The sequence below is a fragment of the Nerophis ophidion genome, linkage group LG01 (genome assembly GCF_033978795.1).
Source record: "Nerophis ophidion isolate RoL-2023_Sa linkage group LG01, RoL_Noph_v1.0, whole genome shotgun sequence".
Taxonomy (NCBI): Eukaryota; Metazoa; Chordata; class Actinopteri; order Syngnathiformes; family Syngnathidae; genus Nerophis; species Nerophis ophidion.
The window spans coordinates 2,364,237-2,379,829 of NC_084611.1; the positions used below are offsets into that span (position 1 = coordinate 2,364,237).

Sequence of the window (15,593 nt, forward strand, 5' to 3'; positions counted from 1 at the left end):
ATAATCATACATAATGTTAAATATATAAATTGTTGATATATTATAATAGTAAAATTTTTAATCATATAGAATGATAAATATATAAATAAATATCATACAAAAATTTAAATATTGAAATTAAATAGACAGAATTCTAAATATTTGAAATGTTAATAATCATACTATTGTGTAATCTCCTCTCAGTGTATTTTTGCCCTCAATGATTATTTTTAGGAATACAAATGTAAAGCCATCAGAGCTCAGTGTTCAGTATCGTGGTCACTGATTGGCTCAGGCAAGACAGCATTATTAGTGTAAAGGTGACCAGGTGCTAGTTACTTCATGTCTCAGGATGTAAAAACAAAATATATATATATAAATATTTTCAAGATCATTGAGTTTTTTTTAATGCTGCAGACATAAAAATATTAAGATTTATGATGAATAATTCCAACTTTTGGACCACAATCAGGCCCGGAGCCAACGAGCAGCAATAAAGTCTGTCAAATATTTGCATTTTATGTCCTGCCATTGATGTTTCAACACTACAATTTCACACAGTGTTGCAAATGTCAATAAATCATGATCAACCTGGAAACTGTGATTAATATATCTGCTTTAAATACTTCCAATAAACAATCACTTTCTCTCAACATTTCTTTATCATTTGTTTACCTCACAGACGGGACCTTCACCTGCGATTAAAACAATGCAAACATAAAAAAAGAAAGGCTTTTGTTTCTGATAAATGGGATAAAAAAAAACCCTTTAGCGTTAAAGTCGATGTCCCTCAGTGCGGCGTGCCCCAGGGGTCAATGCTCTCACCAGACTTATTTGTACTCAAAATAACATATGAGAAGCCACACAATATTTAAAAGTTGGTATTATTCTTGCTGATAGCTAATTGTTTGTTGTCATAACAACGTCAAGTGCCAAGAAATAGTTGAAAAACAAGACTAAAACCAACCAATCGCCGCATGGGGCTTTTCTGGCGGCGAGACAAGGACACGCCCACTTGCGGTCAAAGACGAAGTGTACTTAACGACCACTTTACTGTACTTACTGACCACACGCGCAGTATGCTGCAGTAACTACTTCCTGTGCACGCACACACCCGTCTTAATGACCGATGACATCATCAATCACGGCATCTGTCGGGGGGCGGCGGGAACATGAATATTTCAAGGATCGCTAATAATGATGAATAATAGATGAGACTCTGCGAGGAGGGCCCGGGCCGTCCACCGAGGGGGCGTGGCTCGCCGCAGCGGCGCGAAGGAGACGCGGGGAAGTCAGAAAGAAGGCGCCACTTTATTAGCCCTCGTTATCTTCACTTCCTCATCAGTCAATAGAATCTTCTAGAAACATCTGCAGGTTACACTTGGACCAGAGTCCGTTACAAAAAAAAAAACATAAACCAAAAAAACGCCCCCCTGGCCAAGGGGGCGGAGCTCGGAAGAACTAAAACGGCGTGGACGGCGCTCGTGTACGGTCCCGGTTCAGTGGGTGGGGGTGTGGCCCGAACCGGGGGGAGGAGGGGAGCGGGGAGTGGCTGGAGGGGAGCGCCCACTCTGAGCCGCCGCGCTAACGGCTAACCAGCCTGAGCGACTCACAGGGCCGGGAGGTGTTAGCGTTAGCATAGCAGTCTTGAGAACTGAGGAGCTTAGGAAGTCAACACTTAGCATATTAGCTCATGAACAACAACAAAAACAACATTTAAATAGACCCCTGAACCCAAACTCATATCGTCGCCACGCAAACTTCTCTGTGGTCCAACACGCGCCGCGCGAGGCTAGCAACACGCCGCTCCACCTTCGAGCTCCACACTTGAAGTCAATAAAGCTTTCATTTAGGCGGAAAGTCCAGAGAAAAACAGAAAAAAGTACCAACGTCGCTGCTAGCTAATGGAGGAAGGCGGTGCAAAAGTAAAGCTGGTTGCTAAGGCGCTAACAGGCCAGGAAGTGGGAATGTTCTTCCAAGATGGCGTCCCAGCTTCTGCCGCTCATGACGCGGGGGATGAACGGGCGCTAACCAAGAGTTGCATCGTCTGCAACTGAGACAGATGTAGTGATGCTAAGCTAACATGCTAAGTAGTGTTGGCCCACAGAGAGGCGAGGAGGAGCGTGGACAAGTCAAAAGGTAGAAAAAGGCAAAAGGTTACATTTCTGTCCAATGCGTTAAAACATCAGAGAACAAAAAGCATGCTCAAAGGACTAAAAAAAAACAACAGAAGGTCAGTTTGTCAAGACTGCTAGCGTGAAGCTGAAAGAAGGTGAAAGTCAACTTTGTTCAAACGTGTCCACGCTCACAAAACAAAACAAAACAGGAAGTTGGACACACCGTCGACTTTGGAGGTTAAAAGCAGAAGACCACTTCCGGTTTTCTCGTGATTTCGCTCTACAAAAAAAGTAAGGAGGTGGAGCGTCGCCGGGTGGGGCGGGTTGCCATGGCGACCGCCACCCACGTGGGGGGAGGGGGGGCCTCTAGTGATCCTAGGAGAGGGGGGGGGGGAAAGGAGAGACAGGAAACGTGAGCTACGCCGAGGACGCCGCTTCCTGTCTGTCTTCGTCACTTCCTGTGTCTACCTGGATCTGGGCGGGGTTCCACAGGTATGGCTGCTGGCGGTAGTACTCTGCTAGCGCCGCCGTGTAGTCCGGCAGCGAGCTCTGCTGGGATGACTGAGCTGCACACACACACACACACACACACACACACACACACACACACACACACACACACACGCACACACACACACACACGCGCACACACACACACACACACGCGCACACACACACACACGCGCACACACAAGCACACACACACACACACACACACACACACACGTAAATAACCGCAGTTCCAATGGAGAGATGTTTTATGTGAGGTGAGATGATCCACTCCTACTTTGTTTCTTGTAGTAGTCCTCCCACGCTTTACTGTAGTCACTCATCACACTGCCAGCTTGACTCTGCTGCCCTGCAACACACACACACACACACACACACACACACACACACGTAAAGGCGGGTCCAAACAATGTTGGCGTGTGTGTGTGTGTGTGTGTGTGTGTGTGTGTGTGTTCAGGCATCGCTACCCTTCTTGAGACATGAAGAAGGAAAAGTATCTTCCATATGAGGAGGTGTGAACAAGTGACGACATAAATCATGGTCCCAATAACATTGCATCTAATAGAGAGCCAAATAATGGTCAACATATGAAATAACAAGTGTGTGTACACGTTAGAAGTGCTTCCCCTCTGGTCAACATATGAAGTAAGAAGTGTGTGTAAACATAAGAGGTGATTCCCCTCTGGTCAACATATGAAATAACAAGTGTGTGTAAACATTAGAAGTGCTTCCCCTCTGGTCAACGTATGAAATAACAAGTGTGTGTAAACATTAGAAGTGCTTCCCCTCTGGTCAACGTATGAAATAACAAGTGTGTGTAAACATTGGAAGTGCTTCCCCTATGGTCAACATATGAAATAACAATTGTGTGTAAAACTTGGAAGCTCTCCCCCTCTGGCCAAAATTCATAATAAAAAAAATTAGAAAAAAATGTACAGTATTTCCTCGACCATAGGGCACACTGGATTATAAAGTGCACTGCCTGAATAGCGGGTCTGTTCAGGTCTACTTTCATATATAAGGTGCACTGGATTATAAGGTGCATTAAAGTCCTACTGAAAGCCACTACTAGCCACCACACAGTCTGATAGTTTATGTATCCATGATTAAATATTAACACTGCAACACATGCCAATACGGCCAGGTTAGTTTACTAAATTGCTATTTTAAATTTCGCGCCGACGTATCCTGCTGAAACGTCGCGGTATGATGACGTGTGCGCGTGACGTCACGCATTGTAGAGGACATTTTGTTCCAGCATCGTTCCCAGCTATAAGTTGTCTGTTTTCATCGCATAATTCCACAGTATTCTGGACATCTGTGTTGCTGAATGTTTTGCAATTTGTTCAATGAATAATGGAGACATCAAAGAAGAAAGTTGTAAGTGGGAAGCGGTGTATTGCGGCCGCCTTTAGCAACACAAAACCAGCCGGTGTTTCATTGTTTACATTCCCGAAAGATGACGGTGAAGCTTTACTATGGAACAGAGCGATCAAGCGAACACAGTTGGATTGGACCACACACACAAAGGAATTGATCAAAAGATCGTGTTTTGAAGAGGGTCCCTTGCGAAGGGCAGAGACGGGCATCGCCACCACCCGTTGACTGGTGCTGAAGAAAGGTACGGGTCCGACCTTCAGGTTTTACAGGTACGACCATATAATCTCAATAAAACACTAGTAACACAATAAGCAGATAATGGATTTTCCAGAATTATCCTAGTACATTTTAGGGACGGCGTGGCGCAGTGGAAGAGTGGCCGTGTGCAACCCGAGGGTCCCTGGTTCAATCCCCACCTAGTACCAACCTCGTCACGTCCGTTGTGTCCTGAGCAAGACACTTCACCCTTGCTCCTGATGGGTGCTGGTTAGCGCCTTGCATGGCAGCTCCCTCCATCAGTGTGTGAATGTGTGTGTGAATGTGGAAGTAGTGTCAAAGCGCTTTGAGTACCTTGGAGGTAGAAAAGCGCTATACAAGTACAACCCGGTCTAATAACATCTGAATCGCTCCCACAGTAAAGTCTTTTTTTTTTTCTAGTCCTTCACTCTCACTTTCCTCATCCACGAATCTTTCATCCTTGCTCAAATTGATGGGGAAATCGTCGCTTTCTCGGTCCGAATCGCTCTCGCTGTTGGTGGCCATGATTGTAAACAATGTTCAGATGTGAGGAGCTCCACAACCCGTGACGTCACGCGCACATCGTCTGCTACTTCCGGTACAGGCAAGGCTTTTTTATTAGCCACCAAACGTTGCAAAATTTATCGTGGATGTTCTCTACTAAATCCTTTCAGCAAAAATATGGTGAAATGATGAAGTATGACACATAGAATGGAGCTGCTATCCCCCTTTAAATAAGAACATCTCATTTCAGTAGGCCTTTAAAGCAGTCATAATATTATTATGATTATTTTCTAAAAGTGCTTGTGGTCTACATGTTGCATAGATGATGTTTTACACATCATCTTCAAGTCACTTTCTGACAGTCTCTTCACGATGCGCCGTTTTGTGGGTGCTCTTATTTACGTCCCTCCACTTCGACAGCGTCTTCTCCCCGTCATCTTTGTTGTAGCGGTGTTTTACTGACATTTACTTCAATCAATAACGGCGCAGCATCTCCTCACCTGAAAACAACAACGCCGAAAATGTCTCCCACCGGAACTCTCTAATAAGTAAAGTTCCTTAGGTGAATAATGTCAAGTCACTACGCCGGTATGTTTTAGTGCTTTCATGGTGAGTTTACTGACAGACGGGGCGGCATGGCGTAGTGGGTAGAGTGGCCGGCCAGAAACCTGAGGGGTGCAGGTTCACTTCCCACCTATTGACATCCAAAAAATGGCTGCCGTTGTGTCCTTGGGCAGGACACTTCACCCTTTGCCCCCGGTGCCACTCACACTGGTGACTGAATGATAAATGAATAACAGGTGGTGGTCGGAGGGGCCGTGGGTACAAACTGGCAGCCACGCTTCCGTCAGTCTACCCCAGGGCAGCTGTGGCTACAGATGTAGCTTACCACCACCATCGTGTGAATGAATGATGAGCGTTTTGAGTGTCTAGAAAAGCGCGATATAAATCTAAGTTATATAGATATAAGCAATTTTCCCTCCGATTTTTCATGTGTGAGCAAACGCCAAAACTCCTTGAGTGACGGCAGACGTGCACACAGTTATGCGCTTATCTTTTTATTCCATTTTGTGCGCTGCCTAGATTTGCCGTGAGCAGTGTGCAATTGCACAGGCGTACCTTACAGGGAACGTTGGATACAAGTAAGAACTTTACACTACTTTATATTAGAAAATGGAGGAGGAATGTGAAGTGAAGTGAATTATATTTATATAGCGCTTTTCTCAAGTGACTCAAGGCGCTTTACATAGTGACACCCAATATCTAAGTTACATTTAAACCAGTGTGGGTGGCACTGGGAGCAGGTGGGTAAAGTGTCTTGCCCAAGGACACAACGGCAGTGACTAGGATGGCACAAGCGGGAATCGAACCTGCAACTCTCAAGTTGCTGGCACGGCCACTCTACCAACCGAGCTGTGCCGCCCCCGGGAATGTCACATAACAGGAAGGCAAAGGAATAGAAGAAGCTTATCCACTACAAAGGCAAATTTTCAGGACTTATGCAGATCCCAAATACACATCAGCAGGTACCAGAAGGTGAGAAAAGTTGGTTTTACATAATATTGTGAAACAAAACGCCAGATAATATGTCTGCTAATAGGTGCCATTTTGGGGTCCTTACACACACACACACACACACACACACACACACACACACACACACACACACCATAGTACTACTTGCATCTCTGTCTACGAAATGGGTCGACGATCCATCAAGTGGTGCAGCTTCAAAGTCCTACTAAAACATTTTGACAGATTTCTTTTTGCCGTGTGTAATGTTCTTTATTTTCAATGGGACATTTAGTTTTGGTGTTGTTTGCTGCCATCATATTGCAGTCTACACGTATCTCTTATGTGTGAGCGCCATCTACTGGTCAGAATCAGGGTAGTCTTTTACTGCCATTGTTTGAGAACGGCTTCACAAACCAGGAATTTAACACTTTTACACTTATCATTACACCATGTACCAAATAAAATTGCTTCGAGGTCGGTAAGCGCAGCCAGAATTATTCTATTCATTAGGCCCATGTTGATTTTTGGGAAAATGAAAGGATTTTTAGTGCGCCTTATGGTCGGGAAAATACGATATATAGAGAAATACTGTAATAACTTGGAAGTAAACACTGAAGATAAAAAAAACAATTACAAAAAAAAATTCTACCCCAAAAAAATAAACTAAAAGCTTACCTTTTTTCTATTTGCATAGTTTGTATATGTTATTCATGTTGTAAATACACTTCTTTATATATCTAGAACGGCTGCTCCTGAAGAGGGAGGCATTTTTCTCATGAAGGTGTAACAATTATAAGAATGTGTGTGTGTGTGTGTGTGTGTGTGTGTAGTACCAGGGTCTTGCTGTCCCGGGTTCTGCCAGCCAGTCTGATACGTGTTCCCCCAGACGCCCGTCAAGAAGGGCTGAGCGCCACCACAGCTGTGTACACACACACACACACACACACACACACACACACACACACACACACACACACACACACACACACGCACAAAATCAAGTCATATGACGTCCACTTCCTGTCCGCTCCACACGCCGTTGCCGTGGTGACGTACTTCTGGTGGGTGGGGCCTTGAGTGAAGGGACTGAAGCCGAAGCCGCCGTTACTCATGATGCCGGAACCCTGAGGACAAAGCAGCGTTATCAGGTGTTCTTGGCGTGCGTGCGTGCGTGCGTGGCGTACCCCGATCTTGTCGTCGATGAGTTGGCGAGCGTGCTCCATCTGCTGGGCGGAACCTCTGATGGTGAAGATGCGCGTGTTGGGGTCGGTGGAAGGCGGCGGGTTCCTCTGCAGCTCCACGTGAGCGCCGGTCTGCTGGTTGATGCTCTTGATGGTCTCGCCACCTGCGTGCGCACAGCAACCATTAGGACGGGCGGCGCAAAGGGGGCGTGGCTTGCACGTGGCCGCTGCCCACCTTTGCCGATGACCAGGCCGCACTTGTCGGCGGGAATGGTGTAGGTCACTTCCTGGAGCGGCCCGGGGGAGCCCACCGCCCAGTCGCCGCGACCTCGGACCCTGCTGCCCCTCAGCGCCGAGCCGAATCCGTCCCGCTCCTGTGGCGTGCAGGCGCAGGGAGTAGGTGCGCACGGGCCGCCGGCGTGTGTGGTGCGTGTTACCTGTGCGGTGTGGATGAGCTCGTTGATGAGGTGGACGGCGTGCTGACATCGGTCCGGCTGACCCATCACCATGGCGACACGCTCCGGGCTGATGCCATCATCTGCAGACATGAGGACGAGGTTCTAGAGCATAGTTGATGCCATCTTGTAGACAACGCCAGCCAATCAGGTTAATGACCATCAATTGCACTTTGAAGTGTACACAACATATAGCACCTTTCTCACTTATGGCACAAATAAACCAACACAAAAAGTCAACACATTGGGATTAAGTGGCTCTAATCGCATTTTTTTTTATTGATGAATAATCGTAAAAACTTTGAAGCGAGATTAAACTGAAAATGTATTTTTCCTGACACCCCTAATATGTAGTGTAACATGTTTGGGAGAGTTCTAATGTCACGGACATCAGCGCTAGCTTATTTTTCAGCTCACTTACGTTAACAACGTACGCAAAGTACAGGTCTGGACTACAGCCAGGCCAGTCTAGTCTTTTACGACAAAGCCAAGCTGTTGTAACACAATCAGAATGTAGCCTGGTATATATATATATATATATATATATATATATATATATACACACACATACATATATATATATAAATATATATATCTTGATTGGATTATCCAGAGAATAGTGCTCGATACCGTGGTAGAGCGCAATATGTAGGTGTGGGAAAAATCACATGAGTACTTCATCTCTACTAAACTGTTTCATGAGGGGTTCCCTCAATCATCAGGAGATCTCCTGATGATTGAGGGAACCCCTCATGAAACAGTTCTGTAGAGATGAAGTAGTCTTTTGATTTTTCCCACACCTACATATATATATATATATATATATATATATATATATATACATACATATATACACACACATATATATATATATAAATATATATATATATATATATATATATACATACAAATATATACACACACACACATATATATAAATATATATACACATGTATATATATATATATATATTCACATATATATAGATAAACATACATACATATACAGTGTGATGACATATACATATCTTTATATATACACACACACACACATATATATATATACATATGTTCCTTCTTCACTGCACTTAAATAAATAATAATAAATGGGTTGTACTTGTATAGCGCTTTTCTACCTTCAAGGTACTCAAAGCGCTTTGACACTACTTCCACATTTACCCATTCACACACTGATGGAGGGAGCTGCCATGCAAGGCGCTAACCAGCACCCATCAGGAGCAAGGGTGAAGTGTCTTGCTAAGGACACAACGGACGTGACGAGGTTGGTACTAGGTGGGGATTGAACCAGGGACCCTCGGGTTGTGCACAGCCACTTTTCCACTGCGCCACGCTGCCCCTTAAATGTAAAATATATGTAGAATATATTTATATTATTCATATATCATATATTATTTATTATTAGTACTGTTTATTGTGAGCAAACTGTGGTGCTGAATTTCCCCCAGGGATCAATAAAGTACTTTCTATTCTATTCTATATACATACATATATACACACACGCACACACACACATATATATATATATAAATGTGTGTGTATGTATGTATGTATGTATATACATATACATATATACATATATACATATATATATATATATATATATATATATATATATATATATATATATATATATATATATATATATATATATTCTCAGTGGGGCAAAAAAGTATTTAGTCAGCCAGCGATTGTGCAAGTTCTCCCACTTAAAATGATGACAGAGGTGTGTCATTTTCATCATAGGTACACTTCAACTGTGAGAGACAGAATGTGAAAAAAATCCAGAAATTCACATTGTAGGAATTTTAAAGAATTTATTTGTAAATGATGGTGGAAAATAAGTATTTGGTCAACCATTCAAAGCTCCTCACTGATGGAAGGAGGTTTTGGCTCAAAATCTCAGGATACATGGCCCCATTCATTCTTTCCTTAACACGGATCAATCGTCCTGTCCCCTTAGCAGAAAAACAGCCCCAAAGCATGATGTTTCCACCCCCATGCTTCACAGTAGGTATGGTGTTCTTGGGATGCAACTCAGTATTCTTCTTCCTCCAAACACCACCAGTTGAGTTTATAGCAAAAAGTTCTATTTTGGTTTCATCTGACCACATGACATTCTCCCAACCCTCTGCTGTATCATCCATGTATCCTTTTTGGTATAAACTCAACTGGTGGTGTTTGGAGGAAGAAGAATACTGAGTTGCATCCCAAGAACACCACACCTACTGTGAAGCATGGGGGTGGAAACATCATGCTTTGGGGCTGTTTTTCTGCTAAGGGGACAGGACGATTGATCCGTGTTAAGGAAAGAATGAATGGGGCCATGTATCCTGAGATTTGGAGCCAAAACCTCCTTCCATCAGTGAGAGCTTTGAATGGTTCACCAAAATACTTATTTTCCATTATAATTTACAAATAAATTATTTAAAATTCCTACAATGTGAATTCCTGGATTTTTTCTCCCATTCTGTCTCTCCCAGTTGAAGTGTACCTATGATGAAAATGACAGACCTCTGTCATCATTTGAAGTGGGAGAACTTGCACAATCGCTGGCTGACTAAATACTTTTTGGCCCCACTGTGTGTATGGACTCCAGGATGTAGAGATGGCGGGCAAGCGCAGCAAAGGAACCCTTTTTATCAGGGAAATGCAAGGTAGCGCGAAAACAAAGATGTGCACAAATGGAAAACAGGCAAAAGACAACGTTAAGATACAACATGATCCAGTCCCAAAAATCATCCTCGCTGGCTACTGGGGACCATTTAAAGATTAAAAAAAAAATACAATCAAAAATATATTTTTATCTCGGGACATTCAATCGATCACAACTGGACTGTTTGGTTTGTCTAAGAAGACATTTCGCCGAGTAAGCTTCATCAGTTCATGATCATAGACTTAGATCGGTCAGATCTAGTCTAGCGGCTGGTGCCAAAACCCCCAAATATTTATCCTACAAAACCAGGAAGGTGTGCCGGGGCAAGGATGGTTAAATGTGTTTATATTCTATATCATGTTAACACTTTGACTGCACTGCTGCTTCGAAATAGTCAGCAATGCTACGGGCTCCATCTTCGTTCCCGAGCTAACGAATGATAACACTAACTGTTCCAAATAAATTCTTTAAAATTCCTACAATGTAAATTCCTGGATTTTCTTTTCACATTCTGTCTCTCCCAGTTGAAGTGTACCTATGATGAAAATGACACACCTCTGTCATCATTTGAAGTGGGAGAACTTGCACAATCGCTGGCTGACTAAATACTTATTTTTGCCCCACTGTATATATATATATATATATATATATACAGTGGGGCAAAAATAAGTATTATATATATATACACACACTCACACACACGTATATATACTGTATGTGTGTGTGTACTTACATGCATTCTGCTTTCGGCCAAATGTTATTAGGCCAATGTGGCCCCTAAGTCAAAAACTCCTTGTAGAAGACCCCTGTTCTAGAAGGACATCAAAGTCCAAGGAGCGCACCTGTCTTAAACTGGATCCGCACTCCGGCGTCATTTTGGATCTTCTTGATCATTTCCCCATTGCGGCCGATGACGATGCCAACCGCGAACCTGGGAACAGGAACCTGCGGAGACAACAACCACCGTGAGTGTGCCTTCGAGCAACACAAGGTGCGCTTGTTTTAATGAGCCCTACGTCCAGGTTGGTTCCTCCCAGCCGGGCGGAGAAGTCACTGCGTCCTGACCGGAAGTCTGCATCCTTGTCTCGGATCACCTCCAACACCAGCTCCTTGGCAGCCTGGAATGCGGAACCTTAAAAAAAACCTTCTAGAACACACTCATGGACGGCCGTGTCGCACCTGAACTTTGTACGGGTCCCCGGAGATGCGGAGGGGCTTGTCGGCTCCCGTTGGCATCGGACCGTCCTGGATCATCATCATCTTCACTCCTGCACGCTCCTGACACACACACACACACACGCACACACACACACACACACGCACACACACACACGCACACACACACACACACACACACACACACACGCCAAGCATCACTTGATAAGCACCAATAACCAATGAAGGATCAATGAATATTCACCACCAGAAACTAGAGATCCACCGATATCAGGCAGTTTCTTGTGAATCTGTATCAGCCTTCTTTTTATCCGAAGTACAACAGCGGATACAATAAATGCACATTTGATAACAGTATTTACTATTCAAAATAATCATTAGTGAAGTGGAACAAAAATGATTCTCATTGTCAATAATTCACTCTAAATGTCTTTTGACATCTGAGAGGCTATTTATTGCTTGACACTCAGCAACGAGGGTTGGAATTGGGGGTTAAATCACCCAAAATGATTCCCGGGCGTGGCCACCGCTGCTGCTTACTGCTCCCCTCACCTTCCAGGGGGTGATCAAGGATGATGGGTCAAATGCAGAGGACACATTTCACCACACTTAGTGTGTGTGTGTGTGTGTGTGACTATCGTGGGTACTTTAACTATGTAACTTAATTGGAGTTATTGTGAGAATTCTTCTAAATGTTATGTAAATGGTAAGTTACATGATATTTAATGTCATGTAAATGTAAAAGAAACATGTAATTTAATGTCATATGAATGTCAAGTTACATGCCATTTAATGTCATATAAAAGTAAAAAAAAAACATGTCATATATCATCATCATCAATCTTTATTGCAGACCTTAAGATCCATTAAACACATAAAACACAATACAAAACATTAAAAAAACAAAACACTAAAACATTTAAAAAAAAACATTAAAAAAAATAACAAATATAAAGCCCCAATAATAATATAATGTAAATGTCAAGTTACATGACATTAAATGTGTGGTAAATGTCATATAAATGTCAAGTTACATTTTATTTAATGTTATATAAATGTCAAGTTACATGTAATTTAATGTCATATAAATGTCAAGTTACATGTAATTTAGTGTGACATAAATGTCAAGTGACATGTAATTTAATGTCATATAAATGTCAAGTTACATGTAATTTAATGTCATATAAATGTCAAGTTACATGTAATTTAGTGTCGTATGAATGTCAAGTTACATGTAATTTAATGTCATATAAATGTCAAGTTACATGTAATTTAATGTCATAAATGTCAAGTTACATGTAATTTAATGTCACATAAATGTCAAGTTACATGTAATTTAGTGTCATATAAATGTCAAGTTACATGTAATTTAATGTCATAAATGTCAAGTTACATGTAATTTAATGTCACATAAATGTCAAGTTACATGTAATTTAATGTCATATAAATGTCAAGATACATGTAGTTTAATGTCACATAAATGTCAAGTTACATGTAATTTAGTGTCACATAAATGGCAAGTTACATGTACTTTAATGTCATATAAATGTCAAGTTACATGACATTAAATGTGTGGTAAATGTCATATAAATGTCAAGTTACATGACATTAAATGTGTGGTAAATGTCATATAAATGTCAAGTTACATGTAATTTAATGTCATATAAATGTCAAGTTACATGTAATTTAATGTCATATAAATGTCAAGTTACATGTAATTTAGTGTCGTATAAATGTCAAGTTACATGTAATTTAATGTCATATAAATGTCAAGTTACATGTAATTTAGTGTCATATAAATGTCAAGTTACATGTAATTTAGTGTCATATAAATGTCAAGTTACATGTAATTTAATGTCACATAAATGTCAAGTTACATGTAATTTAGTGTCACATAAATGTCAAGTTACATGTAATTTAATGTCATAAATGTCAAGTTACATGTAATTTAATGTCACATAAATGTCAAGTTACATGTAATTTAGTGTCATATAAATGTCAAGTTACATGTAATTTAATGTCATATAAATGTCAAGTTACATGTAATTTAGTGTTATATAAATGGCAAGTTACATGTAATTTAATGTCATATAAATGTCAAGTTACATGACATTAAATGTGTGGTAAATGTCATATAAATGTCAAGTTACATGATATTGTGTGGTAAATGTCACATAAATGTCAAATTACATGTAATTTAATGTCACATAAATGTCAAGTTACATGATATTGTGTGGTAAATGTCAAGTTACATGATATTGTGTGGTAAATGTCACATAAATGTCAAATTACATGTAATTTAATGTCACATAAATGTCAAGTTACATGATATTGTGTGGTAAATGTCACATAAATGTCAAATTACATGTAATTTAATGTCACATAAATGTCAAGTTACATGATATTGTGTGGTAAATGTCACATAAATGTCAAATTACATGTAATTTAATGTCACATAAATGTCAAGTTACATGTAATTTAGTGTCATATAAATGTCAAGTTACATGTAATTTAGTGTCATATAAATGTCAAGTTACATGTAATTTAGTGTCATATAAATGTCAAGTTACATGTAATTTAATGTCACATAAATGTCAAGTTACATGTAATTTAATGTCATATAAATGTCAAGTTACATGTAATTTAATGTCATAAATGTCAAGTTACATGTAATTTAATGTCACATAAATGTCAAGTTACATGTAATTTAGTGTCATATAAATGTCAAGTTACATGTAATTTAGTGTCATATAAATGTCAAGTTACATGTAATTTAATGTCATAAATGTCAAGTTACATGTAATTTAATGTCACATAAATGTCAAGTTACATGTAATTTAGTGTCATATAAATGTCAAGTTACATGTAATTTAATGTCATATAAATGTCAAGTTACATGTAATTTAGTGTTATATAAATGGCAAGTTACATGTAATTTAATGTCATATAAATGTCAAGTTACATGACATTAAATGTGTGGTAAATGTCATATGTCAAGTTACATGATATTGTGTGGTAAATGTCACATAAATGTCAAATTACATGTAATTTAATGTCACATAAATGTCAAGTTACAAGTAATTTAGTGTCATATAAATGTCAAGTTACATGTAATTTAGTGTCACATAAATGTCAAGTTACATGACATTAAATGTGTGGTAAATGTCATATAAATGTCAAGTTACATGTAATTTAATGTCACATAAATGTCAAGTTACATGACATTAAATGTCGCCTGCAGTACATCAAATTTTCAGTTTTTGCAGGGAAATCCAGTTTTTGTCCTTCTTTGCTGGCGTCTTACCGTTCCCGTTTTTGGCTACTGCTTGAGAAGCCTTGGCCAGCGTGGGCTCATTAACGGAGCGCCACCAGTTTCATGTTCCGTGATTGAACAAAACTACGCGACAGAGATGGATGGACATGAAGACGGCAGAAAAGATGAAAGTCCAAACTTTGTGTAAATATCAGCCATCTTTAAAAATGCTCTCAACTATAAATCTACATGAATTATTTCTATTGAAATGTTGGCAATATTTCAGGACACCTACCATGTATTAAGTGTCATAAAATTGAGTAGATGAGTTATTGTGATGTAGAGAAATGTCTTTATTTATTTATTACCAGGTACCATATTTTTCAGATTATAAGTCGCACTGGGAGAAAATGCATAATAAAGAAGGAAAAAAACATATACTGTATTTTTCGAAACATAAGTCAGTTTTTTTTATACTCAAGAGCGACTTATGAGTGAAATTATTAACACATTAGCGTAAAATATCAAATAATATTATTTATCTCATTCACATAAGAGACTAGACGTATAATATTTCATGGGATTTATGGATTAGGAGTGAGAGATAGTTTGG

At 40.3% G+C, this 15,593-nt stretch overlaps 1 protein-coding gene across 3 annotated transcripts in view; it reads right to left on the reverse strand.

Moving 5' to 3' along the window:
• Window positions 1-478: 478 nt before the first annotated feature.
• Window positions 479-15,593, reverse strand: part of LOC133548507 (far upstream element-binding protein 3-like) — a 29,461-nt gene continuing 14,346 nt past the window's right edge. For 2 of the 3 annotated variants that reach the window (XM_061893622.1, XM_061893620.1), the window contains exons 8-17: window positions 11,731-11,829; window positions 11,568-11,669; window positions 11,394-11,496; window positions 7,659-7,961; window positions 7,427-7,587; window positions 7,299-7,366; window positions 7,076-7,161; window positions 2,884-2,955; window positions 2,565-2,662; window positions 479-2,471 (exon numbers count right to left, since the gene is read on the reverse strand). In XM_061893622.1, the coding sequence (XP_061749606.1) occupies window positions 2,463-2,471; window positions 2,565-2,662; window positions 2,884-2,955; window positions 7,076-7,161; window positions 7,299-7,366; window positions 7,427-7,587; window positions 7,659-7,961; window positions 11,394-11,496; window positions 11,568-11,669; window positions 11,731-11,829 (1,101 nt within the window). In that variant the 3' untranslated portion in view covers window positions 479-2,462. The remainder of the gene's footprint in view (window positions 2,472-2,564; window positions 2,663-2,883; window positions 2,956-7,075; window positions 7,162-7,298; window positions 7,367-7,426; window positions 7,588-7,658; window positions 7,962-11,393; window positions 11,497-11,567; window positions 11,670-11,730; window positions 11,830-15,593) is intronic. The other variant, XM_061893621.1, reaches the window with a different exon arrangement.